The sequence below is a fragment of the Mauremys reevesii genome, linkage group 24 (assembly GCF_016161935.1).
Source record: "Mauremys reevesii isolate NIE-2019 linkage group 24, ASM1616193v1, whole genome shotgun sequence".
In the NCBI taxonomy this organism is placed as follows: Eukaryota; Metazoa; Chordata; order Testudines; family Geoemydidae; genus Mauremys; species Mauremys reevesii.
In genome coordinates, this window is record NC_052646.1 from 20985382 (window position 1) to 20996941 (window position 11560).

At 70.5% G+C, this 11560-nt stretch overlaps 1 protein-coding gene across 1 annotated transcript; it reads left to right on the forward strand.

Annotated features, from left to right (window-relative positions):
- Nucleotides 1-3606: 3606 nt before the first annotated feature.
- Nucleotides 3607-9563, forward strand: LOC120390367 (cell surface glycoprotein MUC18-like). Its single transcript, XM_039512972.1, has 8 exons — nt 3607-3766; nt 4223-4350; nt 5261-5462; nt 5873-6015; nt 7831-7996; nt 8078-8210; nt 9290-9403; nt 9498-9563. Exons 1-7 carry the CDS (start codon nt 3706-3708, stop codon nt 9378-9380), a joined length of 924 nt encoding a protein of 307 aa, XP_039368906.1. The 5' UTR covers nt 3607-3705; the 3' UTR covers nt 9381-9403; nt 9498-9563.
- Nucleotides 9564-11560: the final 1997 nt, after the last annotated feature.

The window sequence follows — 11560 nt, forward strand, 5'->3', positions numbered from 1 at the left end:
AACCCTTCTGCCCAATGTGCAGAGGAGCAGAGGGCCGAGATGCTGGAGCAGCAGCGGAAGGCGGCAGAGGAGAAGCGGCTGCAGGCGGAGCAGCTGCTGAAGGACCAGGAGCGCAGCCACCAGGAGAACGTGAAGCAGCTGGAGGCCAAGGTGGCGGAGGAGCTGGCCAGTGCCCGGCAGGAGGCGGAGCGGGCGCTGCAGAGCGAGCTGGGGGGGCAGGAGGCCATGATGCAGAAGGGCTTCGCGGAGAAAGCCAGGCTGATGGAGGCTGAGATCTCGGGCCTCAGGGAAGATACGTTCAGCCAACACCTCCCATGCCAATGGCCCCATTGTTCCCTTCTGTGCCCCGACCCCTCTGCCCCTGGGCCGCGTTCGGCCTCTTCCTCCCACCCGTGTCTATAGCCCCTGTTCTCCCGTCTTCGGTATTCACCGGGCCAGACTCTCCATGCGCCACAGCGACCACAGGACCTGCTGCTCCAGCGACAGCGACAGCGACTGTCCTTCACACACACCAGCTGGGCCAGGACAGCTCGGCAGCCCCCCATCCCCTCGCCAGCCCTCAGCCTTTGGCTTGTCTGAGTCTGAGCTCAGTCCCCCTGCGCTGTGGGTCTTTGGGGGGGGGTTACGGGAAAGAAAATCCCCAGTAAATAACGTAGCATGAGCTGACAGCCTGCGGCAGGGGGGGGGGGGGGTTAGGGGATCGGGGCCCAGGGTTTGGCGGGCGGGGGGTGTCTCCAAAGCTGTTGGGTGGGTTGGGAGCGGGGGAACCACTGGCGCTCAAGGCAGGATGAAGCTGTTTTCCTTCCCGTCGGCCAGGGCCGGCGCTGCCGTTAGGTGACCCTAGGCGGTCGCCTGGGGCGCCAGGATTCGGGGCGTGCGGGAGCTTCCGGTTCCGCTCCCATCGCGCCGCCAGAGAAGGACCTTCTGCCGACGTGCCACGGAAAACAGCGGCAGGCAACTGAGCAGCTCAATGACTGCCACTGTCGCCTGCGGCATTTCGGCAGAGGGTCCTTCTTCGGCGGCGCGACGGGACTGGAACCGGAAGCTCCCGCGCGCCCCGTGGGGAGCGCACAAAATGCCACCCCCCGAATTCTGCCCAGGGCGCCAGAAACCCTGGCGCTGCTCCTGCCGTCGGCCCTTGCGCCCCGGTTCCCAAGTGACCTGCCTGGCTCGGTACCAGGGCCGTGTCCTCGTCGGGGTCTCCCGCTCCCCCCGTTTAGGGGTTGGCTGCCAACTTTGTGTGTTTTCAGGGCCCAGCCCAGAGCCACGGGAAACGCCCGGCTCGGGCCGAGCCCCCGGTTACAGCTCCGTTTGGAGGCCGGGGCACTCGGGAGACGGCTGCAGGCCAGCACCCTGGCTCTGGCCCGGCCACCGAGCGCGGCTGCGTGGCCGTGTTCTCGCGTTAGTGCCAGGGCGGCCCCTGCTCGACTTCACCCGTCTGCCAGCCGCTGAGGCCCCCTGACGGCTGCACTGCTCCTTGGGCCCGTGCGCCCGGCGGGGGGCAGAACCCCCCTGGCTGGGCAGTAGCTGCCCCGTGTTCAAGGGGTTCACATGAGACCTGGCTGCTGTGGGGGGGGGAATGGGGGGCCCTCCCCCAGCTGGGCTGTAGGGAGCGTGTGTTAATCCGGCCCTGCACCCGCCCAGCTCCGGCCTCACTCTCGGGGAGACCCTTGGGGGGGGCGGGGGCGTCTCTGCCGCAGGGCAGCGTGTGGGGAGCCCTCGCTCCAGCCCCCTCGATGGATCCGGTTTAATTTCCCGTTTGCTCCATTAGCGGGTTGGACGGGGCCGGACACGGAGGAGACGGGAGCGAAGCTTCACTCATCAGCCGTCCAGGCGTCTGTCCCCCAGCTCTGCCCTGCCCCCGCTCCCCAGGACCCGCCGGCGCAGACACGCAGCCGCCTCCGGTTTGCCAGGGCGTGGAGAGAATCCCCAGTCTGGTCATTGAGCCCGGCTCTAACCACTCGCCCCCACTGCCCTCCCAGAGCCGGGGAGAGAACCCAGGAGTCCTGGCTCCCGGCCCCCCCTGCTCTAACCACCAGCCCCCACTCCCCTCCCAGAGCCGGGAGAGAACCCAGGAGTCCTGGCTCCCAGCCCCCCCTGCTCTAACCACTCGCCCCCACTCCCCTCCCAGAGCCGGGGAGAGAACCCAGGAGTCCTGGCTCCCAGCCCCCCCCCAACCCCCCACTCTAACCACTCGCCCTCACTCCCCTCCCAGAGCCGGGGAGAGAACCCAGGAGTCCTGGCTCCCAGCTCCCGCCCCCACCGCATCCAGGTCCCCCATAGTGAGTTTCACCTCTTCCCACCCCATGGAACCCCCTTGGCTCTTGTCACTTTAAGGCGGGGGGGTCACCTGGCCCCCACCGCTACACTGGTGCCGAGCGGAAGGCGCTCAGCCAATCAGCGGGCCGGGGGCGGCGTTCCAGGGACCGCAACGGGCGGGGGGGGGCGCTTGAGAGTGTCCCCTCCTCAGGCCCCGCCCCCAGCCAGCCCCGCCCACAAAGATCCCCCCCCGGGGGGGCGGGTCCCCGCTGCCCCACAGGTGCCCAGAGAGCAGGTGTGAAATCGGGACGGGGGGGGATAGGTGCAGATAAACCCCCCCGACAGGGGGTGTCCGGTCCCCATTCCAGCCCCCAGCTCAGCCCCCGCCCGGCGCCCCCAGCTCGGCCCCGACCGGCGCCCCCAGCTCAGCCCCCGACCGGCGCCCCCGCCCGGCGCCCCAGGTCTCTTGTTTGAGCAGCTCGCGGCTTGTCCAGCCTCTGTGCCCGCAGCCCCCCCGGCCCCGCCCCCCACGGGGCCCGGAACCGGCCGGACCGGTCCAGCCGGCGCCCCGCCCGCGATGGAGGTGGCTGGGGGAGGGGGGAATTTACCCCCCCCCACCCCACCCCCCCCCCAGTGCTCAGCAGGAGGTGACCGCGGCTGCCTAGTTCCCCTTCCCCACGGGGGGGTTGAGTTTTGCGGCGTCCCCGGGTCACCCCCGCACAGATCTTCCCATGGGGGGGGAGGCCTAGGATTGCCCCAAATGCATGGGTCAGCGGGTGCCCCTCACTCCCGACCTGCAGCCCCTGCCCCCGCTCTGCCTGTGCCCCTCACTCCTGACCTGCAGCCCCTGCCCCCTCTGCCGGTGCCCCTCACTCCCGACCTGCAGCCCCTGCCCCCCACTCTGCCGGTGCCCCTCACTCCCGACCTGCAGCCCCTGCCCCCCCAAGCTCTGCCGGTGCCCCTCAATCCTGACCCGCAGCCCCTGCCCCCCCTCTGCCGGTGCCCCTCACTCCCGACCTGCAGCCCCTGCCCCCCCAGCTCTGCCGGTGCCCCTCACTCCCGACCTGCAGCCCCTGCTCCCCCAGCTCTGCCGGTGCCCCTCACTCCCGACCTGCAGCCCCTGCTCCCCCAGCTCTGCCGGTGCCCCTCACACCTGACCTGCTAACCCAGCCCTGCCCTGCCCCCCTCCCGCGCACACTTTGTGTGTTGTGTGTTGGAATTGCACCATCACATGCAGTTGCTGGGAGTCAGTTACAGGCGGTTTTGTATTGACTTTCCGCCCCCGGGAGGGGCCTGGGCCCTGGCGTCTCTGCTCCCCCCCCCCCGCAGGTGCAGGGTTCGAGGCAGGCGGAACCCCGGCTCCCCCCCCCCCCCCCCAGCCTTCCTGCTTCTGCTGCGACACGGAAGCCGGACGCCAGAGTCTGCCTGGAGCCCTCGCCCGCTGCCATGGCCCTGCCAGGCCCCCTGCTCCTGCTGGCCGCCCTGGCCCTGCGCTGGGCCCACGGGGGTGAGTGGGTCAGAGCCTGGCCCCGTCTGCGGCCTCCCTTCCTCGGGGGGGGGCTGGGGCTGGGGCTCCTTCCCCCCAACACGGTGACCCTGTTCTGCCAAAGGGGCCCAGTCGGGCCAGGGGGGGCCTCTGCGATTGGGGGCAGCAGGGTGGGGGGAGCTGTTCCCGCGCCAGCTCCCCCCCGGCCCCAGGGCAGGGCCTGGCTGGTTAAAGGGGGGTGGGAATGGGGCAGGGAATGGGGCACAGGACCTGTCCCCTCTAGGGGGGGCGGCTCCCACCCGGCCCCAGGGCAGGGCCTGGCTCGGGGGGGGGCGGGGAATGGGGCAGGGGCCTGTCCCCTCTAGGGGGGGCGGCTCCCTCCCGGCCCCAGGGCAGGGCCCGCCCGGCTCAGGGGGGCGGGAGTGGGGCCTGGCCCCTCGAGGGGACGCTCATACTGTGCCCCATCGACTGTTCCAGAGATACCCACCGTCCACCTGATTGACCAAGAGGGCCCGATCCTGGAGGGCAGCTCCGTGACCCTGGAGTGTCTGACGGACGAGGCCGGAGCTGACATGAGCCAATTCACCTTCCAGAAATACAGTCCGGTCAGGACCCCCCCCCCCCCAGCCCCACCGGGGACGAACCTGCCCCTCACCCGACACTGAGGGGTGCCAAGCTGCAGGGGGCGTGGTGGGGGGTCAGCAGGGGGCAGTGTGGAGGGGGCGGGGGGTCCGTGTCACAGGGGCCAGGGCACGGGGTCAGCAGGGGCGCCGTGGGGCAGGCAGGGGGTCTGTACCATGAGGGGCAGGAAAGGGAGACCAAAGGGGGTGCCATGGGGCAGGCAGAGGGTCTGTGCCACAGGGGGGCAGGGCAGGGGATCTGTAGGCAGTGCCGTAGGGCAGGCAGGGGGTCCGTGCCATGGGGGTAGGGCAAGGGGCTCCATAGGGGGCACCCTGGGGCAGGCAGGGACTCTGTGCCACAGAGGGGAGGGAAGGGGGTCAGCAGGGGTGCTGTGGGGCAGCCAGTGGGTCTGTGCCTCAGGGGCAGGGGGTGCATACGGGGTGCCATGGGGCAGGCAGGGGTCTGTGCCGCAGGGGTGGGGCGGGGCTGGGGGTCCATTGTGGGCACCGTGGAGCAGGCTGGGGGTTCGTGGGGGTCGTGAGGCAGGCTGGGGTCCGTGCAACGGGGGGGCCGGGCAGGAGGTCCATAGGGGGCACCCTGGGGCAGGCTGGGGGTCTGTGCCAGGGGGGGCAGGGCAGGGAGTCCATAGGGCGTGCCATGGGGCAGGTCAGGGGTCCATGCCACAGGGGGCAGGACAGGGGGTCCATGGGGGTGCTGTGGGGCAGGCTGGGGGTCCATGGGGGCACCATGGAGCAGGCTGGGGGTCTGTGCCAATGGGGCAGGGCAGGGGTCCGTAGCACAGGGGGTCCATAGGAGGCACCGTGGGGCAGGCCGGGGTCCATGGGGGGCAGCCAGTCGGGGTTTAACGGTGACACCGGGGGCGTCTCTCCGCAGTGGCTCCACTCCTGGGTCTCGCTGGACAATCCCGACCGGCTGCGCTGCTGGTTCTTCGACGTGAACGTGACGCGGGCGGACGGGCGCCTCCTGCTGGCCATCGGGGCCCTGCAGTCCTGGCACGCCGGGGCCTATCGCTGCGTGGCCGCCAACGGCACCGGCAACGCCTCCGCCTCCGCCGAGCTCAGCCTGCGCGTGGAGTGTGGGTGGCGCCCGCCCCGGGCCCCTCGGCACACTCAGGGGGGCCCACCCACGTCTGTCTCTTGGGGGGCCGTGGGGGGGTTACCCCTGGTTATATTTGAGCATAACCCCCCCCAATTTGCCCCTTGCTCCCCCAGGCTGGGTGGGAGGAGATGGACGGGGGGTGCTGCAGGGAGCCCAGAGTGGGGAAATTACGTCAGTTTGGGGGTGCGTCTGTGGGGCAGGCGGGGGAGGGGGCAGTTTGGTGGGGGGTGTCTACTCCCCACAGCTAGAAGTGGGGTACAGAGGGACACCCCAATTGTAACCCGGGGGCGGGGGGGCGGTTAACTCTCCGGCAGCTGGGCAGGCGGGGGAGGAGGAAGGATTTCGGGGGGCGGCGCCCGTGGGGCCTGACGCAACGTGTCCCCCCAGATCTGCGCAGCGTCTTCGTGACCCGGGCCCACACCTGGTGCGGGACCGTGGGCGACTCGGTGGCCGTGATGGAGGGCGAGGACGTGGAGCTGCAGTGCTCGGCCGACGCCTCCCAGCCCCCCGAGTACGAGTGGAGCCGCCAGGTGAGGGGCTGGGCAGGACCCCCGGGCAATGGGGGGGGATCATACCCCAAAATATCAGGGATGGATGTGGGGTGTCACACAGTAGACCCAGCAGGGGGCGCCATGGGACAAGGAGCAGGGCAGAGGGTCAGCGCGGGGCACCATGGGGCAGGGAGCAGGGCAGAGGGTCAGCAGGGGGCGCCGTGTGGCAGGCAGTGGGGCGAAGGGTCAGCAGGGGGTGCTGTGGGGGAGGGAGCGTGGGCTCAGCAGGGGGTGCCATGGGGCAGGGAAGGGGGGCTCAATAGGGGGTGCCGTGGGGCAGGGAATGGGGGCTCAGTAGGGAGTGCCGTGGGGCAGGGGGTCAGCAGGGTTGCCATGGCAGGGAGGCGGGACGGAGGGTCACCAGGGGCACTGTGGAGCAGGGAACGGGGGCTCAGTAGGGGGCGCCGTGGGGCAGGGAGCAGAGTGGAGGGTCAGCAGGGGGTGCCGTGGGGCAGGGGGTCAGCAGGGTTGCCATATGGCAGGGAGCGGGACGGAGGGTCACCAGGGGGCACTGTGGAGCAGGGAACGGGGGCTCAGTAGGGAGCGCCGTGGGGCAGGGGGTCAGCAGGGGTGACGTGGGGCAGGGGTCAGCAGGGATGCCATGGGGCAGGGAACGGGGGCTCAGTAGGGAGCGCCGTGGGGCAGGGGGTCAGCAGGGGTGCCGTGGGGCAGGGAACGGGGGCTCAGTAGGGAGCGCCGTGGGGCAGGGGGTCAGCAGGGGTGCCGTGGGGCAGGGAACGGGGGCTCAGTAGGGAGCGCCGTGGGGCAGGGGGACAGCAGGGTTGCCTGGGGCAGGGAACGGGGCTCAGTAGGGAGCGCCGTGGGGCAGGGGTCAGCAGGGTGCCGTGGGGCAGGGAACGGGGCTCAGCAGGAGCGCCGTGGGGCAGGGGTCAGCAGGGGTGCCGTGGGGCAGGGAACGGGGGCTCAGCAGGAGCGCCGTGGGGCAGGGGTCAGCAGGGGTGCCGTGGGGCAGAGGAACGGGGCTCAGTAGGAGCGCCGTGGGGCAGGGGTCAGCAGGGGTGCCGTGGGGCAGGGAACGGGGCTCTGTGGGGTGCGCGGTGGGGCTGGGGGTCAGCTGGGGTGCCGTGGGGCAGGGAACGGGGGCTCAGTAGGGAGGGCCGTGGGGCAGGGGGTCAGCAGGGGTGCCGTGGGGCAGGGAACGGGGGCTCAGTAGGGAGCGCCGTGGGGCAGGGGGTCAGCAGGGGTGCCGTGGGGCAGGGAACGGGGGCTCAGCAGGGAGCGCCGTGGGGCAGGGGGTCAGCAGGGGTGCCGTGGGGCAGGGAACGGGGGCTCAGCAGGGAGCGCCGTGGGGCAGGGGGTCAGCAGGGGTGCCGTGGGGCAGGGACCGGGGGCGCAGGAGGGCGCGCCGTGGGGCGGGGGGTCAGCGGGGGTGCCGGGGGGCAGGGAACGGGGCTCAGTAGGGGCGCCGTGGGGCAGGGGTCAGCAGGGTGCCGTGGGGCAGGGAACGGGGCTCAGTAGGGGCGCCGTGGGGCAGGGGGTCAGCAGGGGTGCCGTGGGGCAGGGAACGGGGGCTCAGTAGGGAGCGCCGTGGGGCAGGGGGTCAGCAGGGGTGCCGTGGGGCAGGGAACGGGGGCTCAGGAGGGAGCGGCGTGGGGCCGGGGGTCAGCCGGGGTGCCGTGGGGCAGGGCAGGGGGCTCAGTAGGGAGCGGCGTGGGGCAGGGGTCAGCAGGGGTGCCGTGGGGCGAACGGGGCTCAGTAGGGAGCACCGTGGGGCAGGGGGTCAGCAGGGGTGCCGTGTGGGTCCCCGCCCCCTAAGCGGTGCCCTCGTTGCAGGGGGCCGACTGGGTGGTGGCGTCCAGCGCGCTGAGCCTGCCCCACGTGAGCCGGGAGCAGGCCGGGACCTACGAGTGCCGGGCCCAGCACCCCAGCCTGCCCCACCTGGCGCGCAGCCGGGCCGTGCGGCTGGATGTGCAGGGGCCGCAGAGCAGCTACCAGCTGGGTGAGTCGGGGGCTCCCCGCCACGTCCCCCCCACGGGCTGTGACCCGCCCGCCCCTCACTGACCCCTCTCCCTGCCCCCAGAGCCGGGCCTGGGGCTGAGCACCCCCGTGCTGCTGCTGGCCGTGGGGCTGCCGGCCCTGCTGCTGCTGCTGCTGGTGCTGGGGCTCAGTGTCCTCGTCCTGCGGCGCCGCCAGGCCGCCAAGATCCCGGCCGGGTGAGTGCGGGGCCGGGCGGGGGCCGGGCGCGGGGTCTGTCCTCCGGGGCGCCGGGCGGAGGGGCCGGGCGGGGGTCTGCCCTCCAGGGGCGCCGGGCGGGGGCGCCGGGCGGGGGTCTGCCCTCAGGGGCGCCAGGCGGGGGCCGGGCGGGGGTCTGCCCTCCAGGGGCGCCGGGCGGGGGCGCCGGGCGGGGGTCTGCCCTCCAGGGGCGCCAGGACTGATCCAGCCCCATAGCGGGAGCCGGGGGCAGGGAATGTGACATGGGTTTGGGCCCTTTGATTTATTGAATCCCCGGCCGCTGGCGCCGACTTCGGCGCCTCAGTAGCTCGTGGTGAAGGGGACGTACAGTCCCCAGGGGATCCGGCTGTTCACGGGGTCGTCTCTCTTCATTTCCTCTCCCCCAGCTCGGTCCCAGGAAGATTCGGGGGCTGGGGGGGGCTAATGGGGGTCTGCCCACAGGGAAGGTGGAATGGGGGATGGGATCCCGGGGGCTGGCTGGGGGGGGTCTTTCCCCCTGCCTGGAGGGGTCTGGCTGGGGCTCTCCCCTGCCTGGGGGCTGGCTGGAGGGCTCTCTCCCCTGCCTGGAGAGGGCTGGCTGGGGTCTCTCCCCTGCCTGGGGCTGGCTGGGGTCTCTCCCCTGCCTGGAGGGGCTGGTTGGGGGTCTTTCCCCTGCCTGGAGGGGGCTGGTTGGGGGGGGTCTCTCCCCCTGCCTGGGGGGGCTGGTTGGGGGTCTCTCCCCTGCCTGGGGTGCTGGTTGGGGGCTCTCTCCCCTGCCTGGAGGGGGCTGGCTGGGGGCTCTCCCCTGCCTGGAGGGGTCTGGCTTGGGGCTCTCCCCTGCCTGGGGGCTGGCTTGGGGGGCTCTCCCCCCCTGCCTGGAGGGGGCTGGCTTGGGGGGGGCTCTCTCCCCCTGCCTGGAGGGGGCTGGCTGGGGGGGGGCTCTCTCCCCCTGCCTGGAGGGGGCTGGTTGGGGGGGGTCTCTCCCCCTGCCTGGGGGGGCTGGTTGGGGGGGGCTCTCCCCCCTGCCAGGGGGGGCTGGCTGGGGGTCTCTCTCACCCCGGCGCTCTGTCCCCCGGTGCAGGGAGGAGCCCGGCCAGCGCACCCCCATCTACAAGGGCAGCCTGGAGTCGGTCCCCTCGGTGGCGGGGGACCAGCAGCCCCTGGTGCTGTGAGCTGGGCCCGGCCCCCGGCACAGGTAGGGGATTCGCTCCTCCCATGATCCTTTGGGGACTGCAGCCCCCACCCCTATTTCTCACCACCCCCATTGAAATCTCTTTTCTCCCCCCCAGGCAGAACCGCACCGGCCGTCACAGACGAGATTCAGCCACTTCTATAATCAGCGGTGGGGGGGAGGGGTATGGGGGGGCTTTGGGGGAGGAGGAGTTATTGGGGGCTCAGCTGCGTTTTCTGAGGGGCTTATTCTGGGGTGGTTTCTATAGGTGGTTGATGCAGCTACGGCCACTGTGGGGGGTGGGGAGATACTCTGGATGGGGGGGCTGGTGTTATTTTGGGGGTGGGGGGGATCTTGGGGCGCTGTTTGACCAGCCCAGCTCCCCCCCCCGGTGGTCTCTTTTGGGGGCTCTGACTTAGGGGGCTGGGAGCTTGGTTTGGGGGATATTGGCATTCGGGAGCCAACCCCCCGTTTTGTAATGGGGGGTTGTTCATGGAACCCTCCCAAAATGCAAACCTCCCGCCACCCCCAAATTCACTCTGCAGGGGTCACCGGTCCAGAGACCCCCAATCTCCAGAGGCCTGATCCCCCCCCCCCCAGCTAAACAGAGTTAATTTGCTTTGTTAATGGGGAGACTGTAATCAGTGTAGTGGGGGAGGGGTCAGGGCAGCCTGAGGGGGGGGTCCCCCTAAACAGGGACCCCCCAGTGCTGATCCCCTGCAATCTGCTCTCGCCCCTTTGCTTTCATCTGCCCTGCATGTAAGTGCTTGCGGGGCCGGGGGCTAAGCGTTATTTCGGGGGGGGGGTATTTCTTAGGGCTGTTGCTTAAAATCTGGGTATTGTAGTTCTGGGGGTGGGGCCTGGCCCTTTAAATGGGGAGCATGGGCCAGCCCCCCGGGCTTAAATGGGATTAAAATGACACTTTTAAACTCTGGGTGCGAGTGCTGGCGTTTGAACCCCCCCCATGGGGCCGGGATTGAGGGGCACCAGCAGGGCTGTGGGGCAACCCTGGAGTCTGTCGTTGCCCCTAAACCCCACTTCCCTCCCAGAGCCGGGGAGAGAACCCAGGCGTCCTGGCTCCCAGCCCCCCCCCCAACCCCCCACTTCCCTCCCAGAGCCGGGGAGAGAACCCAGGCGTCCTGGCTCCCAGCCCCCCCCCAACCCCCCACTTCCCTCCCAGAGCCGGGGAGAGAACCCAGGCGTCCTGGCTCCCAGCTCTCCCCCCAATCCCCCACTTCCCTCCCAGAGCCGGGGAGAGAACCCAGGCGTCCTGGCTCCCAGCTCTCCCCCCAACCCCCCACTTCCCTCCCAGAGCCGGGGAGAGAACCCAGGCGTCCTGGCTCCCAGCCGCCCCCCAACCCCCCACTTCCCTCCCAGAACCGGGGAGCGAACCCAGGAGTCCTGGCTCCCAGCGCGCCCCCCCCCCCGGCTATCTGGGGCCCTGCCCTCGGTCCCAACCGTGGGGAGGTTGCTGGGGTGTGGGTCCCACTGCTCCTGTTCTCAGCTGCGAGTCTGGTGGGGGGGTCCCTGTGACTTGGGGGGGGGTGATTCTTCTTCAGCCCCCTCGGGATCTCACTCAACCTGCGTCCCTCATTTCTCAAGCCCAAGCTGTGATTTTTAGGCCCCTGAGTGACACTTTCTGAAGGGGGGAGACGGGCCCCCCCCCGGGACGGACCCCACAAACCAGGTCTCTGCCCCCACTCGAGTTAAAAGAATTAATCGGGGAGTTTATTGAAGTATCAAAGGCGGTTAAAAGGCGACAGATATTTACATATATATTAACGTTCTGGCTGCGGCGGGGCCGCGTGAACAGTCTCGGGGTGGGGGGGCCTGGCCCCCCCACAGAGCCCCCTCCCCGCACCCCGGTTATATATTAATTATTATATCTCCCATTCGTTTCCCCTCTCCCCTCCCCCGACACACACGCTAGAAAATAACCTCGAGCCAGAGATGGGGCTGGGACCCACTGGGGGGTTCTTCTGGACAAAGGGGGGGCTGGGGGGCAGTCAAGGAACTGGGGGGGTCAGAGGGGATCAGGGAGGAGATACCCACACTGGAGATGCGGCCCCTCTGGGGTGGGGTGGGTTATGGGGGGACCCCTTGCCTAGTGCAGGACACGGCCCCTCAGGGGGGCAGGTTATGAGGGGACCCCTCGCCTGGCGCAGGACACGGCCCCTCTGG

What these genes read in the sequence shown, in the direction of transcription:
- LOC120390367 (XM_039512972.1), top strand. Translation starts at nt 3,706, where the DNA reads ATGGCCCTGCCAGGCCCCCTGCTCCTGCTGGCCGCCCTGGCCCTGCGC. An exon ending in CCTTCCAGAAATACAGTCCG is followed by an intron (nt 4,351 to 5,260) that starts GTCAGGACCCCC and finishes GTCTCTCCGCAG; the next exon opens with TGGCTCCACTCCTGGGTCTC. An exon ending in GCTCAGCCTGCGCGTGGAGT is followed by an intron (nt 5,463 to 5,872) that starts GTGGGTGGCGCC and finishes GTGTCCCCCCAG; the next exon opens with ATCTGCGCAGCGTCTTCGTG.